At 37.2% G+C, this 24,237-nt stretch overlaps 1 protein-coding gene across 6 annotated transcripts in view; it reads right to left on the reverse strand.

Moving 5' to 3' along the window:
- The window catches only part of LOC126807810 (replication factor C subunit 4), a 150,666-nt gene that overhangs the window by 102,303 nt on the left and 24,126 nt on the right, over positions 1-24,237 (reverse strand). For all 6 annotated transcript variants that reach the window (XM_050532667.2, XM_050532684.1, XM_050532653.2 and 3 more), the window contains exon 5: positions 14,108-14,227. In XM_050532667.2, coding sequence (XP_050388624.1) covers positions 14,108-14,227 — 120 coding nt within the window. The remainder of the gene's footprint in view (positions 1-14,107; positions 14,228-24,237) is intronic.

A 24,237-nucleotide genomic window follows, 5' to 3' on the forward strand; every position in this document is an offset into this window, starting at 1 on the left:
TGGAGGAATGAAATCAAGTGAACTATTTTCCACAGGGAGTGGTATGATTACATTTCTAGATGTACTATGGCTGTATTCAGAATTAACATCAAATAAATCTACTATATCTTCCTTTGAGGTATTTTCAATACTGTTCACATCTCCTGCGAATTTATCCAGAAGATTTGGAAAAACAGATGTAATCCATGCTATGCAGGCCCCTCCTTGAATATGTACCATATCCGTTGTTGGGTATAGATAAATCTTGAGTTTTTTGCCACCCATTTCAGTAGTTAGAACAAAACCATGATGAGATTTTGGAAAACTGTCTTTCGAATAGTGTAAATGCAACAGTTTTTCCATTATGTTAAAATATGAGTGTTGAATAAATTGTACTGTAACACTGCAGCATTTATCTGTGTAGTCACTAAGTGTGAAATACTCATTGTTATTGACATCAATTGGTGTTGGTTCACAATTTGAACTTACTTGAGAGGATTGGTTTTCAAATGAATTTACTTCCATCTTCGTATATTGTAAGTATATTTTGTATATTATTCACATAAATTAGCAGATTGTAATATCCATATAAACGAAGCAATAGCTTACCGTATTTTATTATCCATATAGTATTAAGTATTCACGGCTCTATTTAAGAATTGTCACTATATTTTTGAATCCAAAATTCTAAAATTAAGATTAAGGTAATCCACAGAATTTCACGAAAATCCAAATAAACATGTATAATAATCTTATCTTAACATTACAAGAAGGAATGGCACTTTGTTGGTTAGTATTTTTGAAGTACAGCACAATTTCTCCAGAGCTATTTTATTCCTGGCTGGTACTGGCGGCCATTCAGTCGAAAAGGAACTGAGATCTTTGCGTTATAAACTTACATTTCAAGTTTCAACAAAATCGGATAAAAATTGTGACCTCTATAGGGTCCACAAGCTAAAAACGTGATTTTTCGTACAAACAGGGGCCATAATCCATAAAGTTTCGATCCGATACATGCCAATATCGAAAGCAGCCGAGATATTTTGGAGATAAACCTATATTTCAAGTTTCGTCAAAATCGGATAAGAATTGTGACCTGTAGAGTGTCCACAAACAATTGTGGCGGACGGACGGACAGGTGCGACTGCATAATACGTCCACATGAAAATGTGGGCGTATAAAAATTGTGACCTCTATAAGGTCCACAAGCCAAAAACGTGATTTTTCGTACAAACAGGGGCCATAATCCATGAAGTTTCGATCCAATACATGCCAATATCGAAAGCAGCCAAGATCTTTTGGAGATACACCTATATTTCAAGTTTCATTAAAATCGGATAAGAATTGTGACCTGTAGAGTGTCCACAAACAAATTGTGGACAGACGGACTCCCGTAGATATACTTGTGCAATTTCTGACTTGCGGGCTTTATGGGGGTACGAACGCTACTTGCGCGATACGTTTTCGGACGGCAATTGAGGGGGAATATTTTTTGCAGTTCATTAATTATTTTTTCTCATTTTTCCAAATCTTCCGCGGAACTTGTCCTCGCGGCTACCCCTACTAAATCGACCCCTGTGCGTCACGTGGCGCCCTCGAAAATTTTCTGCGTCGACCGGAAGTGGGATAGAATGGTCAATGATGGCCATTTGACCATGACCTTGACGGATCAAACCAAGGTCACCACGCGACTCCCAGGGGTCGATTTAGTTCAAGAGGCCGCGACCTCAAGGCCGTCAGATGCGATTTGGGAGATGCCAGTTATCTCCCCTTTGACCACAGCAGTAAAAAGCCAGCTATTTAACTTTCACAGACAATTTTGCCCAAAAATGTCTTCCCATCGGCCCGGGATTTGGTGACCGGATAGACCGACCCCATATTTGTTCTTCATTTTTAAATTTCGCCCTCAAAAAGTCGCGACCTTGACCCATTAGGGGCCCGGGAAGTTTATCGGTTTTTGCCCCCTAGGGGCAAAACTAATAAATTTAAGACCACAAGACCTTGACATTGCGACATATCATAATGACCCACATGACCTTGGCAGATCAAGGTCACCTGAAAGGGTCAAGGTCACCATAATTTCTACCGATTCGTATCTTCCTCGGGCTCTCGCGGGGCCTAAGTTCTACGTGGCAAGTCAAAGGTCATGACCTTGGATGGACACCCCACTGACCATTTGAAGTTGGTCTTGACCTTTGACCTGAACTTTGACCTTGATATTGAAAAAGTCCCAAAACTTCATGTACCGTCCAGAATTTCGCCAGAAGTGTCAAGGTCAATTCCAAGGTCACAGCAAACAAGGCCGATGACGGGGCTGTCTCACGGGTCAAGGTCATGAGCTTAGCTGGCAGACCCTCTCCCCGGCGGCATTTTTAGGTATACTTGTGCAATTTCTGACTTGCGGGCTTCATGGGGGTACGAACGCTACTTTAGGGGTAAAAGTGACAAAATTGTGAGGAGTTCTGGCGGTTTTTTGTGGGGAATATTTTTTGCAGTTCATTAATTATTTTTTCTCATTTTCCAAATCTTCCGCGGAACTTGTCCTCGCGGCTACCCCTACTAAATAGACCCCTGTGCGTCACGTGGTGCTCTCGAAAATTTTCTGCGCCGACCGGAAGTGGGACAAAATGGTCAATGATAGCCATTTGACCATCTCCTTGACCTTTAAGGGTCAAACGAAGGTCACCACGAGACTCCCAGGGGTGGTTTTAGTTCAAGAGGACGCAACCTCAAGGTCGTCGGATGCGATTCGGGAGATGTCAGTTATCTCCCCTTTGACCACAGCAAGAAAAAGCCAGCTATTTGACTTTCTCAGACAATTTTGCCCCAAAAATGTCTTTCGATCGGCTCGAGATTTGGTGACCCGATAGACAGACGCTAAATTTGTTCTTCATTTTTTAAAATCGCCAACCAAAAGTCGTGACCTTGACCCGCTAGGGGCCCAAGAAGTATTTCAGTTTTTGCCCCCTAGGGGCCCAACTAATTAAGTCAGGACCACCGGATCGACCAAGGGGTTCCTATTGTATTCAAGTTTTCCCGTAAAAGTCGAATTATAGGTAGGCAAGTATTGGATCAGAACCCTACTCGACCTAATCCCCCCTGGGGATGTTAACCCAAAATTATTAGAATTTTGCTCCAAAAAGGTGTCCGTCCTCAGCCCCCAGGGGTCCGAGGGATCCCAAATGTGGCTGAGAGATGGGCGATGTGGTGATGTACCTGCCCTTAAAATTTGGTGTCGATCGTAAAGCTGGAAGGGTCGGGCGTAGCGATAATCCTAATGAAAAATCGGCGAAAACCGAAAAAATCGATTTTGGCATTTCGGTGCCCCCTAGAAAATGCCCATAAATCATCCCCTATGGGCAATAGGTCCATGCCATTTGGCGGTGGGTCAGTGGGGGTCCGTGGGCAGGTGCTCACCAAAAATGAGCAGTATAGGCCAAGGGGTTCCTATTTTATTCAAGTTCTCCCGTAAAAGTCGAATTATAGGTAGGCAAGTATCGGATCAGAACCCTACTCGACCTAATCCCCCCTCGGGATGTTAACCCAAAATTTTTTCTTTTTTCCCGGTATAGGTGGGTTAGGCCTAATACCTAGGCCAACCGAATCTGGTTTCAAAATTAATATCGTAGCATTCTACGATTTTTCGAAAAAAGAATTTCATTTCGGTAACCTCGGGAAAATGGCCACCCCTCGACTTACGGAAGTCAGAACCAGAAGTGGGTGATATTGGACGCTGCGCAATGTCCTAGGGTAGGTACCCAGTGAATTTCACGTTGAAACTCCCAATGGTACGGATGTTGTGAGCAAACGGGCACGCGTATTCGGATTTTTAGCCAAAATTATTAGAATTTTGCTCCAAAAAGGGGCTCGTACTCAGCCCCCAGGGGTCCGAGGGATCCCAAATGTGGCTGAGAGATGGGCGATGTGATTATGTACCTGCCCTGAAAATTTGGTGTCGATCGTAACGCTTGAAGGGTCGGGCATAGCGATAACTGAAAAAAATCCCTTTTGACATTTCCGTGCCCCCTAGAAAACGCTCATAAATCATCCCCTATGGGCAATAGGTCCATGCCATTTGGCGGTGGGTCAGTGGTGGTCCGTGGGCAGGTGTTTACTAAAAATGAGCAGGATCGGCCAAGGGGTTCCTATTTTATTCAAGTTCTCCCGTAAAAGTCGAATTATAGGTAGGTAAGTATCGGATCAGAACCCCCTGGGAATGTTAACCCAAAATTATTAGAATTTTTCTTCGAAAAGGGCCCGTACTCAGCCCCCAGGTCGGGCGTAGCGATAATCCTAATGAAAAATCGGCGAAAACCGAAAAACTTGATTTTGGCATTTCGGGTCCACCCTAGAAAACGCCCATAACTCATCTCCTATGGGCAATAGGTCCATTAAATTTGGAGGGTGGTCAGTGGGGGTTCCTGGGCAGGTGTCCAAGGGGTTCTGATTTTATTCAAGTTCTCCCGTAAAAGTCGAATTATAGGTGTTATATTCCTGTTGTCCCTATTGCAAACATATGTTAAAGTAGCTAAGTCTCAAACTCAATATCATCAAAAATCTTCGACATTGAAAACACAAATTATTTGTCAATTCAAATCAACATTGGTCTTATGATCTTACAGGGAAAAGATGGGCTTCTAATATCCAATATTCAAGACAAAATAAACATTTTACCATTGGTTCACGAATCGTGTACCATAATGCGTTTCAGTGCCATTTGGAACAAGGGACTCAAAGAACAAGGCTAGACATATTCCACAGGGTCATGTCAAATGGTGACGCTATATTCTTATCTGGAGAGCATGCGCAATAAATACCATCGGTTTAGACTGGAATAACCAGACGCTAAAGATTGTCTTCAATTGAGACTTCTGGCGTATTTCGCCGAACATAACTGATTAGAAATTACAGTAAAAACAGAAATGATTGAATGTAAATCAGATTATAAAACATTCATATTACATTATTATATGCGTTCCGACCCATTTGTGTCAATTTCTAGATCCCAAATATTAGCGATTTAGCTCCTTTAAGTCTTTAATAACCCACTTTAATAACGTAGCATGTTATTTTACACAACTGCTCACAGTGTTCCTATGGACTTTCGATGTGGTGTTTCACTTTGTCGGGACAAGACGAAGGGCCTGTCAAGGAACAGTAAACAGTCCTTCAAATGTTACAAAAATAATTTGGCGTGCACGTACAAGAACCCTTGGGATTCAAAATAAGAGTCGGCCGTATTACCGCAGTTTGGGAAAATTTCACTCACAAAACACTGTATTAGTCCAGTCGATGCATAAAAGATGGACGTTAAACCCCATTTCTTTTCACAACAAATTCTTTAAATTTCTGACAAAAGACTGGCTTTATTCCTTGGATCCCACACCTAAGCTAAAAAAATCTACAAGCTAAAAACGCGATTTTCGTAGAATCAGGGGCCATACTTCAGGAAGTTACGGTCCGATATGCGCAAATATCGAAAGGAACCAAGATCTTTGGGTTATAAACTTACATTTCAAGTTTCAACAAAATCGGATAAAAATTGTGACCTCTATAGGGTCCACAACCTTGATATACCATATTTTTACGCTATTTGAGAACGAATGGCGGCCATTTTGTCTGTCAGTTTTGGGCCGATTTTCACGAAATTCGAACTCAGCCGTCCTTAGGGTTCAACGGTGATATAATAATACATTTTTTTTAATCGGATAAAAATTATGACCTTTACGCTATTTGAGAACGAACGGCGGCCATTTTGTCTGTCAATTTCGGGCCGATTTTCATGAAATTCGAACTCAGCCATCCTTAGGGTGTAACGGTGATATAATTGAACGGCTTTTTAAATCAGATAAAAATTATGACCTCTATAGGTAGGGAGTTCAGTCAGAAAATCATAATTACACAAACACAATAATGAACACAATATTATAATAGATGAGATTCCAAGCTTTTATTCAACATTTATTTTATTAAGGGGTTAAGATTTTATGGAGGTTTTTAATCTTAAAAAAAGTCACATTTCGAAGACAATTGAGACTTAAAACAATAGGCATTTAACATTAAGTGTAATTGGACAATGGCACCTTGATTAAAACAATATTTTGAATCTTATTGTTATTAAACTATAACTTTGTCATTTTAGAAGATATCTAAATAAAATTTTACAACATTAACAATTGAATATATCATCACAAGAATTCGTAAAAAAATTGAAAATATTAATCTAAATAATTTATGCTAATTAGCATAATGCGAATCTAATTAGCATAAAATTTGCCATTTTCTTTCTTTTCTCACATATTTCTTAAGTTATAAACACTACTGTTGAATTTTAACCATGTATTGGTTTTTGTATGCGATGACAAAAATAAATATGCAAGTTACATTTTATCTTATGCAAATTAGACTGTCTAATTTGCATAATATGACCTAATTTGCATAAATTTATCATTTATTTTAACAATAAGCCATCAAACATAAAATAACTTATCACATTGTAGTACTGAATAAATGTGCATCTAGTTGAGGGGAATTTGATGCAAAAACAAGGCAGCTAATTATCATAATGCATATTAAATTTGCATATTATGCACCTAATTTTAGCTTTTTTTTTACTCCGTTTTCATCATTTCACTAAAAATTAAGCCGTGTAACATAACATAACGTATCACATTGTAGTACTGATTAAGTGTGCAGCCAGTTGGGGGAATTTGATGCAAAAAAAAAGACAGTTAATTATCCTAATGCATACTAAATTTGCATATTATGCATCTAATTTGCATAATTTTGCATAATTATCTCCCCTTTGACCACAGCAAGAAAAAGCCAGCTATTTGACTTTCTCAGACAATTTTGCCCCAAAAATGTCTTTCGATCGGCTCGAGATTTGGTGACCCGATAGACAGACGCTAAATTTGTTCTTCATTTTTTAAAATCGCCAACCAAAAGTCGTGACCTTGACCCGCTAGGGGCCCAAGAAGTATTTCAGTTTTTGCCCCCTAGGGGCCCAACTAATTAAGTCAGGACCACCGGATCGACCAAGGGGTTCCTATTGTATTCAAGTTTTCCCGTAAAAGTCGAATTATAGGTAGGCAAGTATTGGATCAGAACCCTACTCGACCTAATCCCCCCTGGGGATGTTAACCCAAAATTATTAGAATTTTGCTCCAAAAAGGTGTCCGTCCTCAGCCCCCAGGGGTCCGAGGGATCCCAAATGTGGCTGAGAGATGGGCGATGTGGTGATGTACCTGCCCTTAAAATTTGGTGTCGATCGTAAAGCTGGAAGGGTCGGGCGTAGCGATAATCCTAATGAAAAATCGGCGAAAACCGAAAAAATCGATTTTGGCATTTCGGTGCCCCCTAGAAAATGCCCATAAATCATCCCCTATGGGCAATAGGTCCATGCCATTTGGCGGTGGGTCAGTGGGGGTCCGTGGGCAGGTGCTCACCAAAAATGAGCAGTATAGGCCAAGGGGTTCCTATTTTATTCAAGTTCTCCCGTAAAAGTCGAATTATAGGTAGGCAAGTATCGGATCAGAACCCTACTCGACCTAATCCCCCCTCGGGATGTTAACCCAAAATTTTTTCTTTTTTCCCGGTATAGGTGGGTTAGGCCTAATACCTAGGCCAACCGAATCTGGTTTCAAAATTAATATCGTAGCATTCTACGATTTTTCGAAAAAAGAATTTCATTTCGGTAACCTCGGGAAAATGGCCACCCCTCGACTTACGGAAGTCAGAACCAGAAGTGGGTGATATTGGACGCTGCGCAATGTCCTAGGGTAGGTACCCAGTGAATTTCACGTTGAAACTCCCAATGGTACGGATGTTGTGAGCAAACGGGCACGCGTATTCGGATTTTTAGCCAAAATTATTAGAATTTTGCTCCAAAAAGGGGCTCGTACTCAGCCCCCAGGGGTCCGAGGGATCCCAAATGTGGCTGAGAGATGGGCGATGTGATTATGTACCTGCCCTGAAAATTTGGTGTCGATCGTAACGCTTGAAGGGTCGGGCATAGCGATAACTGAAAAAAATCCCTTTTGACATTTCCGTGCCCCCTAGAAAACGCTCATAAATCATCCCCTATGGGCAATAGGTCCATGCCATTTGGCGGTGGGTCAGTGGTGGTCCGTGGGCAGGTGTTTACTAAAAATGAGCAGGATCGGCCAAGGGGTTCCTATTTTATTCAAGTTCTCCCGTAAAAGTCGAATTATAGGTAGGTAAGTATCGGATCAGAACCCCCTGGGAATGTTAACCCAAAATTATTAGAATTTTTCTTCGAAAAGGGCCCGTACTCAGCCCCCAGGTCGGGCGTAGCGATAATCCTAATGAAAAATCGGCGAAAACCGAAAAACTTGATTTTGGCATTTCGGGTCCACCCTAGAAAACGCCCATAACTCATCTCCTATGGGCAATAGGTCCATTAAATTTGGAGGGTGGTCAGTGGGGGTTCCTGGGCAGGTGTCCAAGGGGTTCTGATTTTATTCAAGTTCTCCCGTAAAAGTCGAATTATAGGTGTTATATTCCTGTTGTCCCTATTGCAAACATATGTTAAAGTAGCTAAGTCTCAAACTCAATATCATCAAAAATCTTCGACATTGAAAACACAAATTATTTGTCAATTCAAATCAACATTGGTCTTATGATCTTACAGGGAAAAGATGGGCTTCTAATATCCAATATTCAAGACAAAATAAACATTTTACCATTGGTTCACGAATCGTGTACCATAATGCGTTTCAGTGCCATTTGGAACAAGGGACTCAAAGAACAAGGCTAGACATATTCCACAGGGTCATGTCAAATGGTGACGCTATATTCTTATCTGGAGAGCATGCGCAATAAATACCATCGGTTTAGACTGGAATAACCAGACGCTAAAGATTGTCTTCAATTGAGACTTCTGGCGTATTTCGCCGAACATAACTGATTAGAAATTACAGTAAAAACAGAAATGATTGAATGTAAATCAGATTATAAAACATTCATATTACATTATTATATGCGTTCCGACCCATTTGTGTCAATTTCTAGATCCCAAATATTAGCGATTTAGCTCCTTTAAGTCTTTAATAACCCACTTTAATAACGTAGCATGTTATTTTACACAACTGCTCACAGTGTTCCTATGGACTTTCGATGTGGTGTTTCACTTTGTCGGGACAAGACGAAGGGCCTGTCAAGGAACAGTAAACAGTCCTTCAAATGTTACAAAAATAATTTGGCGTGCACGTACAAGAACCCTTGGGATTCAAAATAAGAGTCGGCCGTATTACCGCAGTTTGGGAAAATTTCACTCACAAAACACTGTATTAGTCCAGTCGATGCATAAAAGATGGACGTTAAACCCCATTTCTTTTCACAACAAATTCTTTAAATTTCTGACAAAAGACTGGCTTTATTCCTTGGATCCCACACCTAAGCTAAAAAAATCTACAAGCTAAAAACGCGATTTTCGTAGAATCAGGGGCCATACTTCAGGAAGTTACGGTCCGATATGCGCAAATATCGAAAGGAACCAAGATCTTTGGGTTATAAACTTACATTTCAAGTTTCAACAAAATCGGATAAAAATTGTGACCTCTATAGGGTCCACAACCTTGATATACCATATTTTTACGCTATTTGAGAACGAATGGCGGCCATTTTGTCTGTCAGTTTTGGGCCGATTTTCACGAAATTCGAACTCAGCCGTCCTTAGGGTTCAACGGTGATATAATAATACATTTTTTTTAATCGGATAAAAATTATGACCTTTACGCTATTTGAGAACGAACGGCGGCCATTTTGTCTGTCAATTTCGGGCCGATTTTCATGAAATTCGAACTCAGCCATCCTTAGGGTGTAACGGTGATATAATTGAACGGCTTTTTAAATCAGATAAAAATTATGACCTCTATAGGTAGGGAGTTCAGTCAGAAAATCATAATTACACAAACACAATAATGAACACAATATTATAATAGATGAGATTCCAAGCTTTTATTCAACATTTATTTTATTAAGGGGTTAAGATTTTATGGAGGTTTTTAATCTTAAAAAAAGTCACATTTCGAAGACAATTGAGACTTAAAACAATAGGCATTTAACATTAAGTGTAATTGGACAATGGCACCTTGATTAAAACAATATTTTGAATCTTATTGTTATTAAACTATAACTTTGTCATTTTAGAAGATATCTAAATAAAATTTTACAACATTAACAATTGAATATATCATCACAAGAATTCGTAAAAAAATTGAAAATATTAATCTAAATAATTTATGCTAATTAGCATAATGCGAATCTAATTAGCATAAAATTTGCCATTTTCTTTCTTTTCTCACATATTTCTTAAGTTATAAACACTACTGTTGAATTTTAACCATGTATTGGTTTTTGTATGCGATGACAAAAATAAATATGCAAGTTACATTTTATCTTATGCAAATTAGACTGTCTAATTTGCATAATATGACCTAATTTGCATAAATTTATCATTTATTTTAACAATAAGCCATCAAACATAAAATAACTTATCACATTGTAGTACTGAATAAATGTGCATCTAGTTGAGGGGAATTTGATGCAAAAACAAGGCAGCTAATTATCATAATGCATATTAAATTTGCATATTATGCACCTAATTTTAGCTTTTTTTTTACTCCGTTTTCATCATTTCACTAAAAATTAAGCCGTGTAACATAACATAACGTATCACATTGTAGTACTGATTAAGTGTGCAGCCAGTTGGGGGAATTTGATGCAAAAAAAAAGACAGTTAATTATCCTAATGCATACTAAATTTGCATATTATGCATCTAATTTGCATAATTTTGGCTTTTTCTACTCCGTTTTTAGCATTTTGCTATAAATTAAGTCGTCTAACATAACTTGTCATATTGTAGATATCAATCCATTCAGAGTTAATACCAAGCTTTTAACAGTGTGTTCCTGTAATATAAAAAAAAATAAAAATAATGATTAAAATCTAGTAAATTTTAATGAAATTGTTCTATATTATGTTTTTAATTGGAAATATCTAATTAAAAATACAAATATGGATGCTGTCACTATTTCATTTTGAAATGACATGCTCAATCAAAGGCAAATAACTTACAAAATTTAATTGCCAGGTGAGAATTTGACTTGCACAGGTGTTCTCCTATAAATCAAGTAATGTTGGACTTTTTAATGAATTGTATTTAAAAGTTTAATGTCAATATATGATATGTTCTTCAGTTAAATAAATTATTTTCATTATGTCTGCATGGTGCAAAATAATTGACTGTAGGTGTAGACTAAGCCCTATATATATTATTATAGAATTGAAGTGTAAATGTTGTACAAGTTTGTAAATTTAACTATAGATCTATTGTTCCAACGGAAGGTAAATGACAACATTAAGTCTTTCACGGATATCTCAGAAAAATAGTTATAAAATACTGAGCCTATTCACTCCCCACGTAATCTTATTTTGTCAATTTTGAATTTAAATTATAAAGTAAATACCATATTTATTTCGCTAGAACAACGTTACTTGAAGAATGTTCCTTTTAATAATAATTGTTACAGGTAACACTGACCATGCCTAACAGAATATAAGGCTTTGGCCTTTCATTTGTTTATAGTTATAGCAAATAAAATAAGATATAAAGATAACAACGTGAGTTGTTTAGGGAGAGACAATAACTTACGGAACAGCCATTTTGTTATTGCGCATAAGCAAAAAAACACTGATTCAACAGCGTTTCATTTTAAATGGCGTCTTTAACGCTATTCTTATTATCGTTCACTCCCCTCGTATTCGATATATTACATCATTTCATTAATTTTATATAATAAATTTAGCGTTTAGTACTAACAGAGCATATAAATTGGGGGGAAAAGTTGATTTCTTACCAATACTGGTCTGATTTACCAAATAATCAACAGTAATATAGTTCGTTGTATCCGTAAGTGGAGAACTGTCAAGCTCGTCCATTTTGGGGTCAAGTGGCGAAAACCACCCGATACAAAATACAATTTGCACATGATTTTATGAATGAAAATTATTTAATATTTGTAATTACTAGTTCGCTAACGTGTTGAACTATCATAATATCGGTGCCTCCAATAAAAATTTTAATCGAGTCTATCAAAATTTCACTAAAATGTCACTTACCTTTCATGTTTTTACTTCTCGTTTCGGACCGTCTGCTCGTATCAAAATGAGGCACACACATTGGAATATATCTGCCAAACGGGGAACAGGGAATAAGCAGGAAACTGCCCAATAACTGTTCGGTGTACACTGCAGAGCTTGTGGCCATTTGTGACGCTATATCATGGATCTCCCATCAAAAGACTATTAAGTTCGTCATTCCAAGCGACTCTCTGAGCAGTCTGATTTCAATCCAAAATGACAACTCTGACTCAAGACCAGAAGTCATTTTGGAAATTAGGCAGCTTTACCAGAGGGTCCTAGAGAAGGAAGCAAATTAGAGCTTGTGTGGATTCCATCACATGTCAACATTAGAGGAAACGAGGAGGCAGCTCGACTCGCCAACGAAAGTCTCAAGGACACAGCACCACTCCGCACCATAGACTACAGCACCACGGAAATCTACAGTATGGTTAAAAGACAGGTCAATTCATTCTGGGAATTAAAACTCGTTGAACTTGACACATACAGATTCCGACTGGATGACAAAATCTACACGAAGACAGCGATAAATAAAGCTATTTCACACATAATATGATAATCGTAGATAAAAGACGTCTTTCACAACATAAAAGTTGCGTTTATTTTGAATACTAAACAGACTGTGGTATAGGATTTAAATGGTTCATTTACATTACATACAATTTTCCAATTGTTTTCCAATTTTGATTTCTTTTTGTGCATGCTGCTATTTCTGTATTTATAAACCAGTGATTTTTTTCCAGTGTTGCGTTTTTAGTATTCATGCTGTTATTTGTGATTGTTTTTAGTATTTAGTGTACATACATATAAATACATACAATTAGTTTTTGTTATTAAATTGTCATAGCTAAATATATGTTCTGTTTTATTTATAAACCCTTTTCTTTTTCGGGAATGTTGATTTTGAATCAGTACCAAAATTTAACACCTGTACCCAATAATCAACTAAAATGCGCAGAAGCCCCCAATCAAGTAATTACGCTGTCTGAAAATGGGCGACAGCTTGTCTATAGAGATTGACAGTGACCTTTTTTGGCGCCAGTCTAATGTACAGTCTTGCGAGATTATCACACTGCTATTGAGAGCTCGACTTATGAACACGTGTACAGATGGAAGACTAGTTAATTAATTTGTGATTTAAAAAGAGATACATTACTTTGGACGTGATTTACCGATTTCCAATTGTATAATTACCTGGGACGTCATTTACCGATTTTTGATTTATTTGTCAGTGATGGAATACAAAGTTTATAGGATAGTGGATAATATATAATACTATGACCACGGTAAGGTGATCATCTATGGGTGTGCATTTTTTATATTCCCCTTTTTTATTCATACTTCATATGTAAATAATCGTAATAAAAAATTAACCGATCGGATAAACGGCTAGCGGGAAATTAAAAGGTTCATCTAATTTTTCAACGCTGTAGATAAATTAATCGTGTGTTGATTTTTCAACGTATCTCGGGAAAGTAAACGGCTCGTCTAATAAGTAGAGGCCGTAGATAAGTAAACAGTGTGTTGATTTTTCAACGTATCTTGGGAAAGCAGACGGCTCATCTAATAAGTGAACGTTGTAGATAAGTGAACGGGTCGGCCATTTTTAAACGCCTCTCGGAGAAACTAAACACGTTACTATTAAACTAAGCCATAGTACTAACTAACTCATTTATGTAATTCTTAAACGATTTTTATCAATTATCGAACGATGTTTTGAAAGTAAACTCTATGCATACTTTCCAACGCTAAAAACCCTGTTCTAAACGATACCAAATCCCTAGTGATTGCTTATCTATACTTAGCCTAAGCTGAACATCCCCATTATCATACTCGGTCGAGACATTAACCTTATAACCATCTACACTAAATTTGAACATTCTACCTCAATTAGAAGCAGACTCATTGTCTTCCAAAAGGTATGATGAAACGGGAAACAAAAAATATAGTACAATTACTTACTCTGATCTTGATCCTGCAGCAGTTAACTGTGAAAAGTTTTTAACTTTGGTTCGGACAACATCAATACCTCTTTCATCAGAAGCATTCAGTTCCAATATTCTAGATTTAAAGAGTTCGGGTCTGAAATAAATTGTTATTAAGAAATGAAAATAACCATTACCATTGTTGCCATCTTTTAATTTGTAATGTGATTTTTTCAGTTTTTATAATATTCGGTATTTTACCACACACTTTCTGAGCATTGCTATGCAGGCCCGGAACTTGTCTTTTCATTAACACTGTTGACAAAGAAATTAGACATGATGCTATATGTACAACCCAAGATGAATGTCTTTCTCTTTCAATCTTATTATATTATAAATTTCTGAATTTCATGGTAACTGTAACACTAACAGGTTATGAAAACCAGTGGTTAATTACAGCCATGTGAAATAATCATTCAACGATAAAATCATTGAACCGCAAATGAATAGACACAGTTTAAAGATACCTTCCTGCGTATAAACCAGGGGCTACCAAAAATAACTTACGGGCTAGTGATCTATTTAGCCGTACTAATCCTGGGCTAGTGCCCTTTCATTGGTTTGTGACTCAAACTAGTGACGATATAGATGAATAAACCGTAAAATATCCCACATTTATTCCTCATATTCCAAGGAAAACTCAATCATAAGAATAGATTTTCTGTAGTATTTACTGTACCCCTTCTATTCCCTTTTATTCATTCATAATTGACATTTGATTTCTCCATCTTGCAAGCTTTGACTGGTCATGTATAAGGTCATGTATAAACCAGTTGAAATCAGGTTGATTTAAAAACAAGTTCTGACATAAATATTTGAAAGCTTACCTTTGTATTTTCAAATACAAGATAATTTTGATTATTTAACATGTCGGGTATTTCCAAAGAATTTAGTACACGTGTTAATTACACACACGCCATGATGAATGGTTCCAGTGACCCGTGTGTCATCAACTTTGACCCTATCGGCACACAGCATGGCACTCGAGTGATAATATAAACAATTTTACTATCCTGTCTATTTTAATATATCAGCACATTAAACTGATTTGTTTCATTTTGAGACTCTTTATTATAGAGTGACCAGGTAAATAAATACGGTAAAACAATTAATTTGTCAATCAGTCGAGGCTATCTTGTGCTTTACAGTAAGTGCTAATAATAACGTAATGTATACAAATCTTCGAGTGGGAATTAAAGGACGTTAATTTACCGTGATATATTATAAATGACATGTGCTATATGAAGTATTTACATATGGTCTTTAGTGAAAGAAAACGTTGTGGCTACCATTCCTGGTTTTGAAGGTCAGATATGATATGAAAACGAATATCGGTTTGTATTTTTTTTTTTAACCGTTTCACCAGTGCAACCGAAACGTGACCGGTTAACCGAGTAGCCGTATACATCCTTAATGAGTTGGCAATCAAGTCTACGATCTTTATTAACCAGCGGCTGCCAGGCAGGATACGCCCACATTTTTGAGAGATGGATAGAGAACAAGCTAAAAAGAAAGTGATTTTTCCTACAATCGAGGGCCATAATTCATGAAGTTACAATTCGATATGCGCAAATATCAAAAGGAACCAAGATCTTTGGGTTATAAACATGCATTTCAAGTTTCATCAAAATCGGATTAAAATTGTAACCTCAACAGGGTCCACAACCTTGATATACCATATTTTTACACCTTTCGCGTACAAGCGGCGGCCACTTTGTCCGGCAGTTTTGGTTTGATTTTCAGGAAATTTGAACTCAACCTTTATAATGGTGTTACAGTGATATATTCAAACGATTTTTAAAATCAGATAAGTGTGACCTTCAGAGGGACCACAAGCTAAAAGAGGCTTTTTTCGTATAATCAGGGGCCATAATTCATGAAGTTACGATCCGATATGCGACAATATCGAAAGGAACCAAGATCTTTAGGTTATAAACATGCATTTCAAGTTTCATCAAAATCAAATTAAAATTGCGACCTCTACAGGGTCCACAACCTTGACATATACCATATTTTTACACTATTCGCATACAAGCGGCGGCCATTTTGTCTGGCAATTTTGGTCCGATTTTCATGAAATTCGAACTCAACCTTCATTACGGTGTAACGGTGATATAATCAAACGTTTTTTTAAATCGGATAATAATTGTGACCTCCAGAGGGACCACAAGCTAAAAAAGGCGATTTTGCGTACAATCAGAGGCCATAATTCAGGAAGTTACGATCCGATATGCGACAATATCGAAAGGAACCAAGATCTTTAGGTTATAAACATGCTTTTCAAGTTTCATCAAAATCGAATTAAAATTGTGACCCATACAGGGTCCACAACCTTGATTTACCCTATTTTTACACTATTCGCATACAAACGGCGGCTATTTTGTCCGGCAATTTTGGTCCGATTTTCCCCAAATTCGAACTCAACCTTCCTTAGGGTGTAACGGTGATATAATAATAGAGTTTGTTAAATCTGATAAAAATTATGACCTATATAGGGTCCACAAGTTAAAAACACAATTTTTCGTATAATCGGGCCATAATTCAGGAAGTTACGATCCGATATGCGACAATAACAAAAGTAACCAAGATCTTTAGGTTACAAACATGCATTTCAAGTTTCATCAAAATTGAATTAAACTTGTGACCCATACAAGGTCCACAACCTTGATTTACCATATTTTTACACTATTCGCATACAAACAGCGGCCATTTTGTCCGAATTTTTACGAAATTAGAACTCAATCTTCCTTAGGGTGTAACGGTGAGATAATAATACGTTTTTTTAAATCAGAATGTTGCTTCAAATCCCTCTCAAAATATAGTATTCGTGAGGAAATACCCCAAGCTATAAAAATCTATTAAAGATACTTTCTCAGAAAAGTATTTATTGGGTGGTTATTTCCAATAAAAGTATAGCAATTTTGGTATATATGGAAAGTAGAAATATTTAATCTTAACAGAAAAATACTGGATTCCCTGAAAAAACACCCATGGAGTGCATACAGGACAAAAATGTAAGGGTTTCCCTAATCAACAACCCGATGATTAGTGATGTCTGCTTGAGTAACGCCAAAGGTAGCATGCGAAGATTGTCTAATCTCCAGCGTTAGTGCGCGTTTGATGTAGATCAGGGTATGAAATAAGCCTCTTATATGGTAACCTCAAAATTGGTTACGCTAATCTGCCTGAAATTTTAAATGGTAACCTATAGGTTACGATGCATCAATTTGCAGCCATATTTGTTTAGATCTGACCCTCAAATTAGCCTAGGGGGATTTGGGGGCAAAGAAAATTTTGCATTTTGGCATGTAATATGGTATAATTTGGATGATTTTACACAACTATAAGTAGTCTACACTTTAACCCATTTAACACTAGAGCCAATCAAAAGATTAGCCAGATACCCCTAAGCTCATTAAATCAGCAGGACCCATATCCCTAAGCCAATTAATGGATTAATGTTAATCCTAATACCCTCTACGAAATTGCAAATATCAAAAATATATTTTCTATACAAAGAAATACTCTGTTACAAAAATGTACAGAATGTCGTGTTCTTTCCAATGATATAAAATTCAACTGTACAAAGTAACAATTATATTACTATAAATAATATTGAAAAGTCAGTCCCGGTTCCACTAAAATTATGACTTTTCTCAGTCATAATGGTAAAATAACGTGAACAAGTATCTCCTATGATTTTTTTTTTTTTTTTTTTTTTAAATAGAAATGTGTTTAAAAGTAAATATAAATATAACTTTTAAAAAGAAATATCGCCCCAAATGACCGTCACTTCATCGTTATCAGCATTTGACATAATTTCTGCCTTTGGATATATGGCGGAAATTGTCGTCTTCTTTGCTTCATTGCATCGAAAATAAAAAATATATAGTTGAAATCTTCAACTATGTAATATTCCTCTATGAAGCTTGTATTAAATCCTAAAAGATTTGATTCAATTTATAATTTCCAAAGTCTAGAATTATTAGCCGTACGTTTTGTCGTTTAGCCCATCTGAAAGTGTATCCAAGATATGGCGACCGACACACTTAATCTCGGCTGGAGTATACGCATCATAAACGTCCCAAAAAAATATATATAGCTGATTTCATAGACATTATCATATTCCACGATATGCCTGCCGGTAAATCATAAACCAGCGGCTGCCAGGCAGGATACGCCCACATTTTCGAGAGATGGATAGAGAACAAGCTAAAAAGAAAGTGATTTTTCCTACAATCAAGGGCCATAATTCAAGAAATTACAATTCGATATGCGCAAATATCGAAAGGAACCAAGATCTTTGGGTTATAAAATTACATTTCAAGTTTCAACAAAATCAGATAAAAATTGTGACCTCTATAGGATCCACAACCTTGATATACCATATTTTTTAGGCTATTTGAGAACGATGGGCGGCCATTTTGTCAGTCAGTTTTGGTCCGATTTTCACGAAATTCGAAATCAGCCATCCTTAGGGTGTAACGGTGATATACTAAAACGTTTTTCTAAATCGGATAAAAATTATGACCTCTATAGGGTCCACAAGCTAAAATCGCGATTTTTCGTACAACAGGAGCCATAGTTCAGCAAGTTACATTCCGAAATGCGCAAATACCGAAAGAAACCGAGATCTTTGGGTTATAAACTTACATTTCAAGTTTCATCAAAATAGGTAAATAAATTGTGACCTCTATAGCAAGCTGTCGGTAATTTTTCACAGTTGATTAGCAGCACTGCTAATTAAAAAGTCCAATTTTGCCAAAATTGATTAGCAAATTTAAAAATTGATTAGCAGTTTTTCAGTTTCAACATAAAACACCTAAATAACAAGATATTACTTTAGTTCATAACACATATGATTAGATTCCATTCTTAGATTTTTTAGCACTGCCACAAGTATTTGTGATAGTTTGTGAATGTGATGTAGACATTTAGTTAGGTCTTATGTATGAAGCCAATTCTTGACAGTGACTTCCGAAGCCCCAATCATTTTAATTGTTATTTTTTCGTTACGTTAGAAATCTTCATTAGAAAACAATTTCGTCTGCTTTTTATCATGTGTTACTATTTTTGTTCAATCAGGCGCACCTCGATTAACTAGACACACGCGATATAAACAATAATATTTTACGGGAATTTTTACTTTGATTTATCATTTTACAATACGTTAACATATATTTATTTTTTTATATTTTATTTACAATACGTGGGGGAACACTGGATTTATTTATTTCAAAATGAATATGATATAATTACTTGATGTCTCACAACGTGAGTGGTACTACTTAATTCCCTATTTCCGGTTTAATAGTCCCTATTCATAGAGTTATGTCCCTGTATTATATAGTACCGTATAATGAATTGTGTCTGGGTAGTTCGAGAAGAAAATGTCACACGGAGAATTGAGTTTTGTTTATAAAATTTTATTCAACATTTTATACACGTTGAAAGTGTTGAGAAAGCCTTCAAATGTGGATTATCCTTGTGTCAATATCCAAAATGACAGGCGTATTAATGATTCGCAGTTACTGCGAATCAAAAACTTTAGATTTTAATTTTTGATTAGCAACAGACAAAATATGTATCGCAAATTGTGCTGCGATACTGGTTGCGGCAGCCCTGCTCTATAGGGTCCACAACCTTGATATACCATATTTTTACGCTAGTGGAGAACAACGGGCGGCCATTTTATCTGTCAGTTTTGGGCTGAGTTTCACGAAATTCGAACTCAGCTGTCCTTAGGGTGTAACGGTGATATAATAATCCGTTTTTTTAAATCGGATAAAAATTATGACCTCTATAAGGTCCACAAGCTAAAAACATGTTTTTTCGTACAATCAGGGGCCATAATTCAGGAAGTTACGGTCCGATATGCGCGAATATTGACAGGAACCAAGATCTTTGGGTTATAAACTTACATTTCAAGTTTCAACAAAATCAGATAAAAATTGTGACCTCTATAGGGTCCACAACCTTGATATACCATATTTTTAAGCTATTTGAGAACGAACGGCGGCCATTTTGTCGGTCAATTTTGGGCCGATTTTTACGAAATTCGAACTCAGCCGTCCTTAGGGTTTAACGGTGATATAATACAGATTTTTAAATCGGATAAAAATTATGACCTCTATAGGGTCCACAAGCTAAAAACGCGATTTTACGTACAATCAGGGGCCATAATTCAGAAAGTTACGCGATGTGCGCGAATATCGAAAGGAACCGAGATCTTTGGGTTATAAGCATACATTTCAAGTTTAAACCAAATCGGATAAAAATTGTGACCTCTACAGTGTTCACAAGCTAAAAGCGTGATTTTTCGTACAATCAGGGGCCATAATCCATGAAGTTACAGTCCGATACATCTCGAAAAGAACCGAGATCTTAGGGTGATAAACCAATATTTCAAGTTTCATTGAAATCGGATAAAAATTGTGACCTGTAGACTGTTCACAAACAATTGTGGACAGACGTCCGGACGGACAGACGGGGGCGACGACAATATACGTCCACATGAAAATGTGGGCGTATAAAAATCTTATTCCATTTCACTCTCCATGTCATAAAATTATTAGCCGTAAGTGACCACGTAAAAATATTGGAATAATGCTGAAGTCATTGACACGGTTTGAATTTTCACCTCTGACCTATTACGTAAATACCGTTGAAACGTATGTTTTTTTATTTGATAATTTGCGAATATAACATTTCTTTTCATTGGGTGTTCTATTTTTATTACTCAATCACCATTAATTTAAGAAATAACCAGCGGCTGCCAGGCAGGATACGCCCACATTTTCGAGTGATGGATAGAAAACAAGCTAAAACGAAAGAGATTTTTCCTACAATCAAGGGCCATAATTCAGGAAATTACAATTCGATATGCGCAAATATCGACAGGAACCCTACTCCTTGCCACGTACAACCGGGGATTCGAAACCACGCCAGTCGACTCAATGACAGACTTTATGATACAGCGCGCGCACGCTAACCATTCAGCCATCCAACCCCCCACAAAATCGGATAAAAATTGTGACCTCTATAGGGTCCACAACCTTGATATACCATATTTTTATACAATTTGAGAACGAGGGGTGGCCATTTTGTCTATCAGTTTTGGGCCGATTTTCACGAAATTTGAACTCAGTCGTCCTTAGAGTGTAACGGTGATATAATAATACGTTTTTTTAAATCGGATAAAAATTATGACCTCTATAGGGTCCACAAGCTAAAAACGCGATTTTTCGTACAATCAGGGGCCATAATTCAGTAAGTTAGGTCCGATATGCGCGAATATCGAAAGGAACCAAGATCTTTGGGTTATAAACTTACATTTCAAGTTTCAACAAAATCGGACAAAAATTGTAACCTCTATAGGGTCCACAACCTTGATATACCATATTTTTACGCTATTTGAGAACGAAGGGCGGTCATTTTATCTGTCAGTTTTTGGCCGATTTTCACAAAATTCGAACTCAGTCGTCCTTAGGGTGTAACGGTGATATAATAATATGATTTTTTAAATCGGATAAAAATTATGACTTCTATAGGGTCCACAAGCCAAAAAACACGTTTTTGCGTACAATCAGGGGCCATAATTCAGGAAGATACGGTCCGATATGCGCGAATATCGAAAGGAACCGAGATCTTTGGGTTATAAACTTACATTTCAAGTTTCAACAAAATCGGATAAAAATTGTGACCTCTATAGGGACCACAACCATATTTTTACGCTATTTGAGAACGAACGGCGGCCATTTTGTCTGTCAGTTTTGGACCGATTTTCACGAAATTCGAACTCAACCGTCCTTAGGGTTTAACGGTGATATAATAATACGTTTTTTTAAATCGGATAAAAATTATGACCTCTATAGGGTCCACAAGCCAAAAAACGCGTTTTTGCGTACAATCAGGGGCCATAATTCCGGAAGTTACAGTCCGATATGCGCGAATATCGAAAGAAACCGAGATCTTTGGGTTATAAACTTACATTTCAAGTTTCAACAAAATCGGATAAAAATTGTGACCTCTACAGTGTTCACAAGCCAAAAACGTGATTTTTCGTACAATCAGGGGCCATAATCCATGAAGTTATGGTTCGATAGATGCCAATATCGAAAGGAACCGAGATCTTAGGGTGATAAACCTATATTTCAAGTTTCATTGAAATCGGATAAAAATTGTGACCTGTAGACTGTTCACAAACAATTGTGGACGGACGGACAGGGGCGACGACAATATACGTCAACATGAAAATTGTGACCTGTAGACTGTTCACAAACAATTGTGGACGGACGGACAGGGGCGACGACAATATACGTCAACATGAAAATGTGGGCGTATAAAAACAATAAAACTCAGGTGATTGATCTGGCGCTTTTGTTCGCTAATGACGTTGCCAGGTATGATGGGTACGCAAGTTGATTCGCTACCCCAAAATGACTTGAGGATCTGTCAGGTATTTATTTATAACGTAGGAGTGGGTCAATATTTTAACCGTCAGTTAAAAATTATAGCTTGGTGGTCGAGAACGGAAGTCCGTTCACGTGTTTCCGGGTTATGGTAACCGATGCGTAACCTGAACGACCGTTCGCGTGTTATTTCGTACCCTGTATATGTTGATAAACTTGATGGTACAACAGTTTCTGAGGTAAAAACCACAGAAAAAACCTTGGACAGTGGATAATCCGAGAATTTATTGGGTTTTGATATTGATGATAAATAATCAGCGATTAGAGACAACATCGTCTTGTATATGCAATTAATTCTCTTCTGGCTTCGCACCCATTGCTAAGTACCGAGACAGCCAAGTCATGTGACACAAACATCACCCCTTTTGATTGATTTTTATAGCAGGGATATTCCCTGACAAATACACTGTTTTGAGAAGGATTTGAAGCAAAATTATGATAAATTAATTAGTTTGAATGTCATGTGACCTGACTGTCGCAACTGCCGGAGGAGAATTCATTGCATATAAAAGACGATGTTGTCTTAAATCGCTGTTCATTTATCATAAATATCGAAGCCTAAGTAAATTCTCAGATTATACCCTCCCGATGTTTTTTTCCGTGGTTTTTATCCCGGAAACTGTTGTACATTTAAGTCTCTCACTTTTTCCATGTCTGCTCACCATTAAGTTTATCAATATTATCAAGCATAACCTGGCTGACACCAAGAGTTCAGACAATCTATGCGTGCAACCTTTGACGTCACTTGAGCTGACAGCCCTTAATCGCCAGGATGCCTTGTCCTGCGCGCGCTCTATGGGTGTTTTCAAGGAATCCAGCATTTTTCTAGAAAGATTGGGTGTCTCTACTTTTCATATATACTCTTCAAAAAAAGTAGGGGATATTGAAATGCAAATACCAATGCAGATTGTGATATGATAAATAGTCATGGACACTTGACATGCTTTGAGAGCATGTTCACAGATGAAAAAATTATCGCACCAACAGAACCACTGACCTGCATGTGCGACATGCAATAGCGCCATACATGTGGGAGGGGTTCATTGTCAAATTTGACACTTCAAGGAATGGTTGATGAAAACTGCCGCTTGCTGGTTTATCCTATCCATGTTTGCTTTCCTATCGGTTCTTGCATAAGATTTACTGTTTAGCGTATCTTTGCTTTAGTGTGTTACATTTAATTTGATCTGGAGACGTGTTCGTCAACGTCAACGGACAACACTGCAAGAATTGGCCGTGGCACTGCAAGAGGAGTGTGTCAGATTGCCCCAAATCCTGATTGGACGGTTGATTAGGAGCCTACCACGACGAATTGCTGAATGTCTGAGGATTGGTGGAGCAATTACTCATTATTAAGACAAAAATCAAAAACGTTCATTTTCACTTTTGACAGTGTATCTCTTTGCGAGTGAAATGGGGCCGTCAGATAAGCCGCCCATATGAACTGTTTATGTTCATGTGTAGACAATTGGCCTGTTATTAACATACACTGGTTACCTCTAATAAAAACAGCAGTGCATTTCCGCAGTTTTGTATTGTTTCTGAATATCCCCTAGTATATATACCAAAACTGCCATACTTGGTAATAAACACCCAATAAATACTTTTCTGGGAAAGTATCTTTAACTAAGTGTTC

The sequence above is a fragment of the Patella vulgata genome, chromosome 1 (genome assembly GCF_932274485.2).
Source record: "Patella vulgata chromosome 1, xgPatVulg1.2, whole genome shotgun sequence".
Taxonomy (NCBI): Eukaryota; Metazoa; Mollusca; class Gastropoda; family Patellidae; genus Patella; species Patella vulgata.